Below are 16,596 nucleotides of genomic sequence, written 5' to 3' on the forward strand. Positions count from 1 at the left end.
AATCTTTAAAAAAAAAAAAAATTTTGCTGTGCTCAAGATCTTGTAGAGCAGGGTGGTTCCTTGGGAAATCTAGTATGATAAATGAAGCACTGATTTTTTAAGACCTCGTTTGAATATGTACCCTTTACATATCCTCCTCTGGAATTTTTGAGGATTTCTCCCCCCCCCTCCCATCTCTCTCAAAGAAGGCTGGCAAATTTTTGCCTTTGTGGCCATTGTGAAAATGAATTAGGGAAGCCCTGACCAACTGATCCTAGGAATAGCATTGAATCCAGTTAATGCCACCTTGTCATGTGTGCCTGCGGAATGTAACAGAGTAGCTGAAAATAGAGAAATGAGATTTTCCAAAGTCCAATGTAGATATTGCTGCAAAATGCCTTCAACTGAATTAGAAAGTCACTTGCTTTGTCATTAGTCACGCTTACATGTTAGAGTGAAAGTAACAGAGGAACCCTTGCATTTATCTTGACCTATTTATTTTGGATCAAAGGCAGGAGCACCTTGTTAGAAGAGGGCAGGTCAGAAGAGAGGGACATGGTGGGAGACTGGCTAGGGCAACTCCAAATGCCAGTAATGGGTTCCCTACTGATGAACACTGTACTTGGCTACTAGCCTATGGCTTTTTCACTCCCTTTTCCCTGTCGCACAAGGGCTCCGTTACAATCCCGGGCTCGGGATCAGACTCTGGCTCCGGCTCCAGCTCTGGCTCTGTCTCTGGCTCAGGCTCCAGCTCTGTATCCAGCTCAGGCACCGGGACAGGCTCTGGCTCCAGGACAGGCTCCGACTCTGGAACAGGCTCTAGTTCTGGGACAGGTTCTTGCTCTAGGGCAGGCTGTGGGGCTGGCTCCCAGACAGACTTAGGCTCCAGCTCTGGCTCCGGGGTCGGCTCATGATCTGGACCCAGGGTGGTAGTGGGGTCATTCTCGTGGCCAGAAGGTGGCAGAGTCGCTTCGAGCTGGAGAGCATGTTCCCCCGCCATTGCCTCGAGCTCTGTACTTTGGTTTATCTTTGTCATTGGTCTGCAGGAAGAAGGCCCAGGGAAGAACGAGTTAGGGTTCATCATTTCACGTGGAGCCCTAGGCTCTAGCTTCAGTGACCACAGGTTTCAGTCTGCTCAGGGCCTCTGTGACGTCTGGGATTCTGACTCACTGTCACACTGCACGCTTGTCTTCTCTCCCAGCCAGAGAGGTTAGGTCTCAACAAGAGAATGAGAGTCCAAGAGAGAAAAACTATGATTCCAGAGGTGGTTAAATGAGTTGATAGAGAACTTAGAGCAGAGTCTGGCACACAGTTGTCAGGAACTGGTAGCTGCTGCTACCCTTCTTCTATAGAAGCAGTGAGGGGGAGCAGAAAGGCACCCCCATATGTCGGTCTAAAGGGGGTGCCGAGGAAGAGCTGGCTGATAGTGCAACGCCCGACAAAAGTCAACGTTCAAGTAAAGGCAACAAAGTAAGATCTTACTCAAGTTCTGTGCTGGTTTTTGAATTTCTCTTCCTTTCCTTCCCCTTTGCCTTGGCCTTGGCCTTGCTCCTTGCAAAGCACACAACAGAGGTGATGATGGCAGCACCCAACAGGGCACCCACCAGCGCCCCAACGATGATTCCAACTTCCGGATCTGGAAGAAACAAGCACCTGGTTGGTAAAGTGGAACACGCTGTCTGCCTCCCACGTGCACATTTGTGGCCCATGTGGACTATCCAGAGCCTTCATGTGGTGGGGAGCATGACTTGTAGAGGCTAGAAAGCCCCACGGTGGAGCTCACCCATTCACACAGATACACACAGACACATGTGCCAACCTGGGGAAGGGGGCACAGAGCTCACTTTCAAAATAGGGCCAAGGGAAGTGAGTCTTCAATGGGCATCTGCTTGATCCGTGAAGGAGACACCACGGAACTACAATCTGGTAACTGGAGAAAGGACCCCTGTTACAGGCAGGGACACTTCACCAGGTTTATCCGGAGCATAGGGGAAGTAGGTCCCTAAAAAACCTCTCCCACGGATGCTGTGCTCACCAAGGAGCCTCATGTGTTCTGGCCACTGGAAGAGGTATGCCCATTTCCATATACAGGTATCTGGTCTATCCGGTCAGCCTATGGAAAAACTCAACGAATGTGCGACCATCCAGATGTGAGCGCCAGACCTTCCAATGTCCCTGGGAGACCTTGCCTGAGTTCCAGTGGGCCCGTCCCCATCCACCTCCCTTCAAACAAGGCTGGACGTCTTGTATTTTGAGATGAGAGGCTAGTTGAGTTGCCTGGTCATTCTTTCAACTTTTGATGATTAAAGGACTCTGTTGCGCACGATTTGGAAAGTCATGCGGTTCTACTAGACTTCAGGCAAGGAAGCAATAGTCCCCATCCCTGCTCCTCCCCGTCTCTGTGTCCCATTCACTAGAGGCAACCAACTCTTAATTCTTTTTCTTTCATCATCCAGTATTTGCCCCCATGTTTCTATTGTGCTTGTTTTAGCCTTCCGATTTTTGTCATTTTTTTTTTATGACCTCCTACTCTGGAACAGTGGAGATTGTCTTCTCACTCCACTCCACTCACACATTCTCCAGACAGAGCCAGAGCACAAATTGTAGCATCAAAGTTTACAGGATTATGACTATGTAAATATCGTTTCACAGCTGCAGAACATAATACATCCTATGATTCTTGGTTTTTAAGAAATTTTTTAGGGGTGCCTGGGTGGCTCAGTCATTAAGTGTCTGCCTTCAGCTCAGGTCATGATCGAGGGTCTTGGGATCGAGCCCTGCATCGATCCTGCTTGCCAGGAAGCCTGCTTCGCCCTCTCCCACCTCCCTGTCTGTGTTCCCTCTCTGGCTGTCTCTATCTCCTTCAAATAAATAAACAAAATCTTAAAAAAAAAATAGAAAAATGTTTAGTTTTTTTTTAATATTTTTTAAATTTTTCTAAACATATAATGTATTTTTATCCTCATGGGTACAGGTCTGTGAATCGCCAGGTTTACACACTTCACAGCACTCACCATAGCACATACCCTCCCCAATGTCCATAACCCTACACCCTCTCCTAAACCCCCTCCACCCAGCAACCCTCAGTTTGTTTTGTGAGATTAAGAGTCACTTATGATTTGTCTCCCTCCCAATCCCATCTTGTTTCATTTATTAAGAAAGAAAAATGTGCAAATAGTCTCCATGTGGAGCCTAGCTTGGGGCTTGAACTCACGTCTCGAGATCGAGACCTGAACTGAGATTAAGAGTCAGACTCTTAACTGACTGAGCCACCTAGGCGCCCCCCTCATTATGTATGATTCCTGTACATTTAAATTGTTTCTTTGATAATTAATTTGTTAATAATTGTCTCATTTGGGGATTTTTTTTTAATGTATTACTACTAATCCCCCAAATTTCCACTAAAACTGTTAAAACTCCTTTCAGTAGGTTTAAACACATCCAATAACCTTTTGGTTTCTTAAGATTTTTTTCCCTTAGAGACATTTCTTCTGGAACCCTCCATCCTCCTCCCCCATCAGGGACTGGTTGCCCTCCTAAGCCTGCTGCTGTAGTGCCATCATCCGTCAGCTGCCTTTCACCTTCATCCCTATTTTATAGATAAATGGGTTTTGCAAGTTCTTTCAAGATCCAGCTCAAATAGCACTTTGTCAATACAGCTGGCTCTGGCTTCATAAGCATAATTAATTGTTTCTTCTTTAGGGTCCTAGAGGCCCTGTACAGATTGCTAGTCTAGCATTTAACACATTTTACTGTTCGTCCCTCTAGCTAAACTGTGCGTTCCTTGAGTGTAAGACATAGATCTTATTAATCTCTGTATCTGTACCACCTATGATAGTTCCTGGCATTTAGTAGATATCCAATTAAGGTTTGAAGGAGGGAGAGGAGGAGGCAGGCAGGAAGGGAGGGAGGAAGGCAGGCAGGCAGGCAAGCAAGCAGGCAACCAAATGCCAACATCATTTTAAAAGAGTATTTGAGCAGAAGCAAGGCTCAAGTACAACTCCCAAGTGTCTACAGGTGCATTATGACTACTTCTGGAAAGGCAAAACGGGACTGGAGAAGATAATGGAGATCTATAGCAGAAATGATCCAGGGACTAGGGGGAGAATGAGACTATAGACGAAGACCCGAAAGACCTATCTTCACCTTTGAATAGAAATTAGGTGAATGAAGAAGCAACCTGGAAATGGGAAATGTTTGATTCCAGACAAGTGAAAGGAAGAAAGCTTAGCTTCATAGGAGAGCGATGGTCCAAGGGAACTGGCCATGTGGATATGGTATGTATTAGTCACAGATTCAACTTGAGTTAGGAATAATGAATAGATGACATGATCCTAAGTGTTATTAAGTGATCATTCAAAGGTGTGGCAAGGGGCACCTGAGTGGCTCAGTTGGTTGAGCGTGTCTGCCTTCAGCTCAGGTTGTGATCCCGGGATTCCAGGATGGAGCCTCCCCTCCTGCTGAACAGGGAGCCTGCATCTCTACCTCCCTATGCCCCCTCCCCTCCCCGACTCATGCTCGCTCTCTCCAATAAATAAAATCTTTAAAAAAACAAAAAACAAAAAAAAACAAAAAAAGATGTGGCAAGGTATCCCTTGTAAGAGCTTGCCCCTGACTGGCCAAATTTGACAACTCCAGGCCCTCAAGTCTATGCTTAGTAAACTGAGCACCTTTGAACTGGAAGGTTGTGATTCAAAGCATTCTGGCTGGATGCCTGGGTGGCTCCATCAGTTAAGCATCTACCTTTGGCTCAGGTCATGATCCCAGGGGCCAGGGATTGAGCCCCACTCAGGCTCCCTGCTCAGCAGTGAGCCTGCTTCTCCCTCTGCCTGCCGCTCCCCCCTGCTTGTGCTTTCTTCCCTCCAACTCACTAACAAATAAAATCTTTAGAAAAAAAATAAAGGCATCCTCGCTCTGCCATTCACTAACTAGATGACCTTGGGCAAGTCACTTACCTCCTTGAGTTTCAATGTCCTTTTCAGTAAAATGAAGCTAACAATATATTGTGCCTCCATAAGGTGGCTAGAGGATTGAGTGAGATAATGCTCACAATACCTAGCCATTATGTGCCTGGCACACAATTTGTGCTCCACGAATATTAGCTACTGGGACTGTATGTACAGGTGTTATTTTTACTACTATTATTAGAGGCAGATCTTAGTGAATTACTGAAGAACCAGAAAGTTTGTGAGCTCCATGTCTAACACAGATTGCTGGTTTCCCCTGGATTCACCAACAGCATCACAAAGAAAATCCAGCCTTGTACTATCAGTGGGGCTGCTGTTTTATTTATTCGTTCATAATACCTACCTTTTAGAAATTTTGTGAGGGTAAAACAAACTTTTTGTAAATGTTTTAGGGCAGTGTATGGCACATATTAAGTATCATGCGAATTTTAGATATTAGGATAGTAATAATTCAGCCTGTCAACCTAGAAATAAACCACCAAAATCACCCGAGAGGCAGGAAGGCTTAAGCAGGGATCCTAATTAATTCACTTAGTTGGCAGGCCCAGGATACTTGACTTAAGGAGAAAGTGCATTAAAGTTGGATGATCAACTCACGGGAAGAAGTTAGATCAATTTCACAGGAACTGTTGCCAAGGCTGTTGCTAGCTGTGCACTGGTAATAACCTTGTTCAAAACTGGTCAGATTTCCAATAACCAAAGTCCCAGTGGCTGGGTCTGTCAAAAACAGGAAACGGACTTTTGAAATCTCTTACGGAGGGTACAGATCATGTCATGGTAAACAAATCACTCCTTGACGACCCACTTCCTCACATTGCCTCCGCCCCTTCCTTGAGCTGTCCAGGGTCCCGCTAGACCCCTCAGGACCCTTCCAAAGGTAGCCCACCGGGGACCATGCCTCTTCCCTCCATACCCACCACCTCTGAGTGAGCCAAACACTGGCTTGACCACTAGGGTTTGGGGAATAAGACCAGACCACAGTCATCTTGCTAGGAGATCTGCTTTTTCCTTCTCCGTTCCAGAAGGACTGAGTTCTAAAGACTGAGCAACCAGCCACACACACGCCATCAGCCAACCACACACACCAGGCCTTGCCAGGGGCCACGGAGGGCTGAACTTACTGAAGTTTTCTTTCACTGGGATGATGTCTCCACCTTTGAGTTTATACCAGTAATATACAGGAGAAGGTGTCCCGAGCACAGAGAGGCAGGAAAGAGATATTGGATGGCCAGTTTCTGGTACTCCTTGGATGCTACAAAAGGGCTTAGAAGGTCTGACTGTAAGGCAATGACACAGAGTAAAAATGCTGCAGGGAGAGTTGCAACCAGTCACAATTGGAGGCCACTTTCAACTGTCATTTTGTAGACTACCGCACTAGGCACTCAGTTTTGAAAGCTTTACAAATTTTGTGCAAGCGTTTTCCAATTGTACCACCAGGTGGGAGTAGAACACTTCAGGTCCAAGGACCTGCCAGGCACCAGGCCATTACAATTCTAGCAGCATCTCTTCTGTCTGCCTCCCTCCCCAGATTCATGACTGTGAATTTCCGCATTGTGTCTTAAAATATGCCTTTATTAAGACAGCCAAATGTAAGCAAACACTAAATGACTAAGGACACAGTTTACACTTTTGAAGCCCAGTTTTAAAGGAAAATAGAACGCTTAGCTACTTCGAAATTAAGTTGTTATTTATTTTTTTTTATAACCTTTGTCTTATCAATGCCATATTTTTCCTTTCCTTTAGGAGTCACGGTTGGGCATTTAGTTCTCAAAATTAGTGGATGGTCTGAATTGGCCTGTATCCCTCATTGGTTGGGGAAGCCCATTTTGGACAAGGTGAGCTACACAAAGCTGAAATCTTTATTCATCTTTCATCCCTTCTGTATGCCCAGCACTGGACTAGGCCCTGGAAATGCCCCTGTAAGGTCTGAAGTGGGATGGGGGGAGTAGTGGGAGATGCGGCCAGAGAGCAGCAGAGGCTACAGTGTGGAAGGCTTTGTATTTCATATATTTTACGTGGTGAGCAGGACAACCATGGAAGGAATTTAAGTAGGGGAAGGATGGTGGTCATTTTTAATGCATTAGATGGTTTGCTCGCGTGCTGCGGGTGCCAGAACCAAGGGAAAGGAGGAGGCAGAGTCAAGGGGTCTCAAGGAAGTAAAATCGGTGGGACTGGTGGCCAAACAAATGAGGCATGAGGAAGAGGGCACAGGCAGTGATGGCTCCCAGGTTTCTGATTTGGACAGCTGGGTATGTGCCATCCCAAGATAAACACAGGAGGCGCAGGTTTTCTGGGATGGAGAGAGGAGGAAGAAGGGGTGATGATACAATCATCTGGGGACACACTGAGTCTCAGCTGTTTATGAAACATCTACGTGGAGGGGTCCTGTGGGCAACTGAGGATCTGAATTTCCTCATTCGTCTTACTGCTCCCACCTTGTTCTAAGCCTTGTGTTCCATATAGGTAATAATCTGAATGTCAGTACTTAGCAACTCACCTTTGCTTATCGTAACTTAGGTACAAAACCCGCCGAAGACACAGGCTAGCTATGCCTTAAATGTTCTGGACTCTGCAGCCCTACAGGTCTCACCAGAGGGAGCAGTTAAATCCACATAGACCACCGTCTGCAGCTTCACTCTAGCTGTGTTTAGACAAGTAACCTCACCCAACCAAACCTCAGCTGACTCTTCCATGTAAGTGTGAACAAGAGACTGCCTGATCTCAGGCTCATCCAAACATACCGAATTTCGATAAACGAAATGACGTCTACAGCACCTCGCATATGGAACTGCTGTTGGCCACAGGCAGGACTAATTTCTATGGCCACATTTTATAGTTTTCTACTGAAGTCAATCTTCCAGTCTCAGACTCTAACCGGCTGGGCCCAGGAGCAAGAAGACAGAGATGGCTGGAGGTCTTTGGAATGCTTCTCCATCCCTATCTTTTAAACAGGTGGTTTTAAATTTAAATAAGTATTTTTTGGGGCACCTGGGTGGCTCAGTCGGTTAAGCATCTGCCTCAGCTCAGGTCATGATCCTGGGGTCCTGGGATCAAGCCCCACATTGGGCTCCCTGCTCAGTGGGGGGGCCTGCTTCTCCTCCTTCGGCCCCTCCCCGATGCTTGCGTGCTCTCTCTCTGTCTGACAAATAAATAAAATCTTTTAAAAATCAGTATTTTTCTCTTTAGTTCTTTATTCTTTTTTCCTTACCGTTGATTTTCTCAGATGGGAACATCTCATTCGATTTGCTTCCCTGAAGCTAGCCTGTTTAACCGGAAGTCCATTGCAACTGTCACTAGATTTAGAGAATGTCCTGTTTAAAACCATGATGACTCGATGGCCTTTACACAATTTTGAACAGAAAATTAAATGAGGGTGTTTCTGGAGCCCAGAATCAATGCCAGATAGGCTTTTTTTTTTTTTTCTGAACACAATTTCCGCCCTTTATTTTTTATTAACAAAACACTTAGTGAATCACTTTGAGCCATATCCCAAACCTATATATTTTCTAAAACTACTGAATCAGGATTGAATTGACATTTCATCTAGCTAACGTACCTGGTAGAATTTGGATGTTTTACTGGCAAAGCCATTGATCTACCATTTAGCATTATTGCTTTCAGCAAAATGAGGGTGGGAGGGAGAGGCTCACCTCAGAAAATCAATGAAAATGCTTCATTGCGTCCCCAAGCCTTCCCTAAATTCATCATTTTCTTTTTAGGTGCCAAATCACGGAAGGAATATGATGGTCATTCCAAATGCATATAAAATAATTACTCAAACGTCAACCTGGATTTTTTTTTTCAGAGACACATTTTCCAAGGCTATCATACCTAATGGAAGCCACTCAAATGAATGATCATCCAAGCCACTTGGGCCTCTGCTCATTGTTGTTTCCTTTACCTAAGTCATGCCCTGCCCCCTCTTCTCAAAACTTTTAGAGGGCTATAGCCTATCTTTTACATCTTTCCATCTCCACTGTGTAGCACAGTAATGAGACGGGTGTTCAGGAGTTGCTGAAATGAATTTATGCATGGAGGAGTGAATGCATGGGACCTACGCCCATCACTGCGCCAGGGAATGTCTCTGGGAAATGCATTGCTGGGAAGTGTGGTTGCAAAGGAAGTATCAACACCTCTCCCCACAGCTGGCCTCCCTGACCCCCCTGTCCCATCCATGCCCCATCCCTCAGTCAGGGTAAGCAGGACAGGCACTCAAAGGCCATGGAACTTCAGAAAGGTAAACAACCTCTGCAATTTTTAGAGAAAATTATCGGTCTCAAGATTTCCAGAAAGCATGTTTTTGTACAAGACCTTAGTTCTTACCCCAATCAATAAAAATAGAATTCTTGAGAGTTCCCAAACAAGATAATCTACAGACTCTTCTGCCTTTTACCTTGCCTGGATGCTGACCCAAAGACTCATGGGAAAACAACTCAAAGAGAAAATGACTCTCAACTTCTTGGACTAAGGATTCTCTGAGCTTTAAATTTAAGAATATTAACCTTCCTGGGGTGACTGGGTGGCTCAGTTGTTAAGTGTCTGCCTTCGGCTCAGGTCCCGCATGGGGTCCCTGTTCAGCAGGAATCCTGCTTCAACCTCTCCCACTCCCCCGGCTTGTGTTCCTTTGCTCACAGTGTCTCTCTCTGTCAAATAAATAAATAAAATCTTTTTTTTTAAAAAAGGGACATTAAACTTACTGTCTAACTATCTCAGAGCTTTTTGCAAGCTCAAAGATAGAGGCTTGGCTTCTTTAGGTTGTTTCTGGTCAGAAGGACAACCCAGAGCCAGGGAGCAGCAGGAAACCATGAGAGGACGAATCCCTAAAAGCTTTGAATGTGGAATCTCTAATCTATCATTTGACTCATAATAAACCTGTGAAGACAGGGCAGGAATTACAGCTCTATCTCAAAATAGCCAGAGAAATGTGGACTGATGTGCCCAAGGCCACTGAGTAGCCAAGTATGAACTAGAACCTAAGGCTTTGGACTCCTAGCATCTGTGCTGCACTGTTTAGTTCCCAGGTAAATGACCAGTCTTCCAAACCTGAACATCAACTCTCCTAGGAAAAGGCTTGTGTGTAATTCTCTTGTCTTCCCCCTGTACCCCAATGCCTAACATGGGGCTCAGCAAAATAAAGGCACTATTGAGCTACCCCACTCTTAAAACTCAGCTCCTGATGACCTTTCCCCTCCTTTCCAGGTGGGCAGATGCAGTAGCACAGCTCATCTGGGGCATCACCTGGGATGCAAGCTCAGACAACTCTGGATGGTTCTCCTAGGTGTGCACCTTTTACCAACTGCTGCTTTTCCAAGCCAGTCAGTTATCAAGTCACTGGTTTGATCTAGTTCCCCCTTTCCTGGGATAGATATACACAGCTTGAAAGGAACAATGACTAGATGGGCACCATTTGGGATTACTTAGAAATGGGAGAGCCCTTAGCTCAACAGGTTAATCATGGAGGGTTGACAGCCCTTTCCTTTCTCCCTTCAGTACTTCTGCAGCCCTGCAGACAAGACCTTGCTAGGCCTCCAGACAAGAGCAAAACATCCACTGTCCTTTCTGAGATCGGAAGGAGGGCTAGACATGATCAAAAACTGTTAACTCGGGCGCCTGGGTGGCTCAGTTGGTTGAGCGACTGCGTTCGGCTCAGGTCATGATCCCGGACTTCCAGGATGGAGTCCTGCATTGGGCTCCGAGCTTCTTGGGGAGCCTGCTTCTCCCTCTGACATTCATCTCTCTCATGCTCCCTCTCACTCATTCTCTCTCAAATAAATAAATAAAATCTTTAAACAACAACAACAACAACAACAACTGTGAACTCTCCACGAGCTGAAACCATGCCTCCAGCATTTTAAACTTCATGGCTCCTGGCACAAAACAGGAAGCACTCAGTAAATGCTGTAAAAATGAACCCCTCCAAGTGCATTTGAAAAGCAGATAGGACTTGCCAAATGTCACATCATGAATATCTGGGTATAAATAAATTCTCAATTCTGGCTTAACCTGTGGTCCTCTTTCCAGATAATGCTAACATTTTCAAAAGGGACCCTCCTGCCTTTACTCAAAAGAATGATTTCATGGTGGGACTAGCGGGAAGGCTTAGGAGAGTTCATAACTGGACAGTTAGCTCCCCCAGGACTGGCTCTAATCTGAAGTTCCCTCCAAAGGAGTTGCTAGTGATCATTTAGTGGGGACAAGTGTGTCATCCCATCTGTCTTCATTCCACCCTTCAGAGACCCAGATCCCTGGAGGTTGGGTCATCTTCTGCTTTCTGTCATTTGGCAATTATTTCAATATGTTTTGTGAGTGATTTCTTGTAGCTTGGTTGTACTCTAAGGGTTGGCTTGGTGGTGTGTCTCTATTTCCCCAACAAGAAAAGGAGCAGGGAGGATATTTATCCCTGGGACTTAGATAGCACCATTGCTTACTTCCCTGGCTCACTCAAGGTCCTAAGTTGTTCCAAGAAGAGGGAAAAAAAGAACAAAACAAAACAGAAATATTGCCCATACCTAACACATTGACTTGAAGGATGCCTTGATTATTTCCGGTGAAGTCAGGGGGGTTGTTAACATCGCAGATGTAGACACCACTATCTGCTGGTTGCATATGTGAAATGGTGATAGAGGCGTTATCTGGATCGTTAGACCCTACAAGTCGATCTTTAAATTGCCCGATGGCTACGGCTTGTCCACCTTCAGAATAGTAAATCTAGGACAGAAAGATGGCAGAAGTGAGAACTGCAGAGTGTCTAGCGCTAAGATAAGCTATCTGGAAGCACCCTCCATCTGACCTTGACCTTTGCTGGCAAGAGGCAACATTCCCATCCACCTTCTCCCACACAGAACAGATCCCATGGCAAACAGTGGTCTCAACGGGGCTGTGCACAACTGCACAGGGCTGTTTTCTCAGGGCTGTGCACAACTGCCTCCTCAGGTGTGTGCACAGCCCTTCTGTGATGTCATCTCAGGAGGGACATGTGCCGATCTTACAGATGATCAATAGCTGGAGATGACAGGTTTCAACTGCTAAGCTTAGGCTAGATCAAGGTGCTCACCTGAGGAGCCTACCTGGAGGAAACTCACTGTATAGAACACAAATGCCTGATGGGAAAGCCAAAACCATCATTTTTCCCCTGCTTTATAATTTTTTCCTTATTATTTGATTTTACTTTACTCAGTGGGACTAGAGGACTCTCAAGTTTCCCTAAGAGTTAGAATATTCGTACTCTTTTCATACACACCTACTCCTCTGGATAAACAAACTCGGGTTTATCCTGTTCCTTAGAAGAGTACCATTTCAGAGCAGAGGGGCCCCCAGGAAATCATCTGGTCCCATCCCCTCACGGTGACCTAGGAAGTGCTTTGTCAATGGCAGCTCCTCCCTTTCTCCCCATGTGGCAGGAGGCAGAACTGGAATTATTATTTCATTTAGACGGATAAGGGCCCTCAAATCCAGAAATATTAAATGCCTCATCCAAAGTCAAGTCACAGGCTTCATTCATTACTACTATGATTAACCACACTCGAGGAAGATCTGGGTTCTAGTCCCATCTCTGGTAAAGATCATGAATAGTTAGATCATAATGGCAACCCTAGAAGCTGCATGGTGAGGTGGAAAGAGGTCTGGTCTAGGAGTCAGTTGACCTAGGTTTTAGCCCCAGCTCTGTGTCTGACTGTGACATAGGGAAGGTAGCCTCTGGTCATGCCTCCATGGCGACATGCTTTATGATGAGAAACAACATGATTTAATCTCTCCAGCTTTTCTTTTCCACATCTGAACAAGGAGTCCAAGGAATGCCCTCCAAATTACAAGATGTATTCCCCAGGTATAAGCACATAAGCTGATTTTAGGTGGCACATAAATGAAAACTTATTAGAAAGACACATATCTCGCTTATCACATCTGTGACTTCATGGGTATTATGGCTTAGGGTGACACTAAGGTAGATATTTTAAAAAACCAAATCACTATAGAAAGTGACATTAAATAATACTCCTGGTATGCACAATTATGACAAAAATCATAAAGATAAGACATAAAGGACTGAAGCTTGGAAATCACTGGACTAGGTGATCCCTGAGGTTCCTTCATCAGACATACACATCCCAAACACTTTGTCAGTTTCATATAAATGTGTGTCATTCAAGTGATGGCTTATTATTTAATAAACAGGTATCACCCTGGTCCAGTGGAACTAATTGTTTTCATAAAATCTACTAAGAGGGCCTTAGTCATTTAATTCACTCTCCTCACTTTCTAGAGGAAACTGAAGCTCAGAGAGATAAAACACACACACACACACACACACACACACACACACACACACAGTTAACAGTGAGGAAAGGTCTAGAACCTGGTTCTTCTAACTCCTTGTCTGGTTCTCTTTACCTTAATTGGATAATGAAAGAGAAGAGGCAATCAGCAAATCAAAAGATATGGTCAAGAAAAATTCAGATATATTCCCCCTTCAAATAGAAAGCCAGTATAGTTTTAAACTAAATCAGAGAGGTTGATTCTGAGGGAAAATTCAAAGACCATATTTAAGGAGAAAAATACTTGTCTCTCTCCAGTTGTCTAACATCAACTAGCTTTCTTTCCTGCCTCAAATGAGCCATTTATAATTCAATTTGTCTATTCACACCTACTGAAATCACCAATGTTTGCCCCAAAGGGGTCCTGTTGCACTTATAAACTGGAAAGCCAACTTTAACTGAAGGAATTCAAAGGGTCCAGGAGGAATGTCAGCTAATCAGAGGTCTATTGCCTTCATCTGAGTTGACACCCAAGCTCTCAGGCTTTGCATTTCACTAGCCAGTGTTGGGCTTATTGACATGGTAATCAACAATCTGAGGTCCTGTGGACTCTTACCTGGAACACAGCTTGCAGGCCATCCAAGCAGCCTTTTCACAGCTTGGACATCTGGCCGCTTCCCCTGCTCTCAGGAAGACTGGGGGTAAGTCAGTCTATTTTATGCTGAGTCTTGGTGACATCACAATGAGACACAACATCAGTCCTGCCTACGGCCTACAGTGAATGTCAGAGGGTCTGGGAGAAAAGACCTTGTTTCCGCCCAGAGCAGAGAGCCAAGAGAGCATGTGTTTTAGGCAAGGACTAAAACATGCAAAGAAGGCACTGTGAAAGTCTCACCTTTGGTCATGAATCCAGGTGAAATGAGCAGATAAGTTATGAGGCCCTGGACTTGTAACTTCCCTCTAAAAAGGACCCTCCCCATCCCTTCTACCCTTGCTCCTAATACCATCCCCCCCCCATATCTCACCCTCTCACAAATAATACTGAAGGGTGTCAGGGATAAGAATGGCGCTAAGGAGGGGTAACAATGGACACCTTAAAGGGGAGGGCCTTGGCCTGAGAAGGAAAGTCCCCAGGGCTAGCCGGTGGCCAGACTCACAGTTGGAGGGACTTTCTGTTAGGGGAAGTCCAAGCTGTCACACTGTCCTTGTAAAGAAAAAAAGAAAGAAATGTTTTCCTGAAACTGCTTATCTAATCACACGGGAAGTACTGAAACATGGTGCCATTTTCCACAAAAGAATAACTCTTTGAAAAATCAAAGTGGAACAATGGCCAGGACTCAGCCCATGATCCCATGGGGCTTGTACCTTTTCAAAGAAAGTATATTGTCAATTTAGAGATCAAAGCAAATGAGGTGCAGGAAAAGCCATGGATGTTCGATGGGCCACACATCCTTTGGGGGTGGGGGTGGCAAATCTGCTTAAAGAAAAATCCATCCCAGTGTTCCCTTAAGTGGTACTTGTTAATTTGTTGCCCAATTGTCCTTTGTGGCTGCCCTACTGGCCCCTACCCCCAGACCCCCTCTGCTCCTCCATGATGTTAGAGGCTGATATGTACAGTCGTAATGACACATCAGTTATAAGACCCCCTTTGAGATCACTTCATTCATGGCTTCTAAGGTTGATGACCCTTCAGGAGCCAGATGGATATTAGAAATATGGGAAATAGCTGGGAGGGGCTGGTGGGTGGTGAGAGGATCACAGAGGACAGTGGGGACCATGGTGAACAGCAAAGCCAATACAAAAAAGGCTTCCAAACTGTGGAAACAAACAAAGTACTGGGCTGGTCAGCCAACATGAATCCACTGGTCAAATCGGGCCCAGAGGCCACCAGTTTGCAACCTCCGATTCATCCTCTTCGGTAACTGAAAAGGACACCAAGGCCCCAATAGAGGAAGTGATTTGTCCAAAGCCACGTAATTTATAATCAGACCTGGAAACCGGACCTTCTGATTCTCCCCCAAATATATGAAAATTGCACTTCTAGTCCTGCCTTTGGAGGGGAGAGATGATTCCTAGGAAGTGTTTCCCTATTAGGGCCCTTCCAACTCTCTTCTAGCCAATTGCTACTATTCATTGGCATGACACTGCCCATGCCGAATGGGCCTGCCACCTGATGCCTTCAATGTTTGCCAGCTGCAACAAGAGCCTTTCCTCTCCCACGGTGCCAAGTTCCTATTCACATGAGGCCATGCAGCTGGGAGCCAGATTTGTCCAAAAAGGTCTTTTCCCCCCTCAGCTTTGTGACACTGTTCTCTAACCAGAGGCTGGGGTATAAACAAGAAGGGCTGAAAGAATTCAGTCTGCTTTCTGTTTGAGTCTGAGTTGGAATTAATAAACATATTTAGCCTTCCGAGCTGCTTTTGTGGGTTCCTTTTGGGAATGTGGAGGGTGTGGAAATCCACAGCAAAGCACCCATTCTTTCCCTTCAGCTTCTTGGTTTTCTGCACTCCTCATAGAGGGGCTAGCTGTGGGAGAGGAGGAGCGGGGGGTGGCAATGGTCTCAAGACCAGAATTTTTTCTGGAATTTTCTCAGTGGGCAGGGAGTGGGGAGCGGGGAGGAGGGGGTCTAAGACTGCACGTGGAAGGAAAAGAACACCAAAAGGAAGACATCCCTGTCTTCAAACCACTACCTTCCCAGCCTGCCATTTGCCTGAGAGCCCCCCACCACTTGAACTGCTTCTTTTGGGTGACGGGTATGGCACAAGTCTACGCTTAAAAGGATTTTTTTTTTTTTTTGGAAGAGATAACTATCATCACCACTCCCTAGCCCCTCCTCATTAGATTGATTTATCAGGTTTAGCAAGAATACACACCTGAGGCCAAGGGATACAGAATAGATAAACTTTGATTGGAAGGGGGCACCTGGGTGGTTTAGTCGTTAAACATCTGCCTTCGGCTCAGGTCATGATCCCAGGGTCCTGGGATGGAGCCCTGTATTGGGCTTCCTGCTCAGAGAGAAGCCTGCTTCTCCCTCTCCCACTCCCACTGCTTGTGTTCCCTCTCACTGTGTCTATCTCTCTGTCAAATAAATAAACAAAATCTTAAAAAAAAAAAAAAAGCTTTAGCTTCCCTATGTCCCTGCAATTGCACTACTGGGTATTTACCTCAAAGATACAGGTGTAGTGAAAAGAAGGGCCATCTGTACCCCAATGTTTATAGCAGCAATGGCCACAGTCGCCAAATTGTGGAAAGAACCAAGATGCCCTTCAATGGACGAATGGATAAGGAAGATGTGGTCCATATACACTATGGAGTATTGTGCCTCCATCAGAAAGGACGAACACCCAACTTTTGTAGCAACATGGACGGGACTGGAAGAGATTATGCTGAGTGAAATA

General features: G+C 45.5%; 1 protein-coding gene across 1 annotated transcript in view; it reads right to left on the minus strand.

Moving 5' to 3' along the window:
* Positions 1-294: 294 nt before the first annotated feature.
* VSIG1 (V-set and immunoglobulin domain containing 1) overlaps positions 295-16,596 on the minus strand; it is a gene marked incomplete at its 5' end in the record, with an annotated part of 110,521 nt that continues 94,219 nt past the window's right edge. Inside the window, 5 exons of the mRNA XM_059385197.1 lie at positions 295-1,019; positions 1,462-1,615; positions 5,544-5,663; positions 6,068-6,223; positions 11,456-11,654. Coding sequence (XP_059241180.1) covers positions 614-1,019; positions 1,462-1,615; positions 5,544-5,663; positions 6,068-6,223; positions 11,456-11,654 — 1,035 coding nt within the window. The remainder of the gene's footprint in view (positions 1,020-1,461; positions 1,616-5,543; positions 5,664-6,067; positions 6,224-11,455; positions 11,655-16,596) is intronic.

Source organism: Mustela nigripes, chromosome X, assembly GCF_022355385.1.
Source record: "Mustela nigripes isolate SB6536 chromosome X, MUSNIG.SB6536, whole genome shotgun sequence".
NCBI lineage: Eukaryota > Metazoa > Chordata > Mammalia > Carnivora > Mustelidae > Mustela > Mustela nigripes.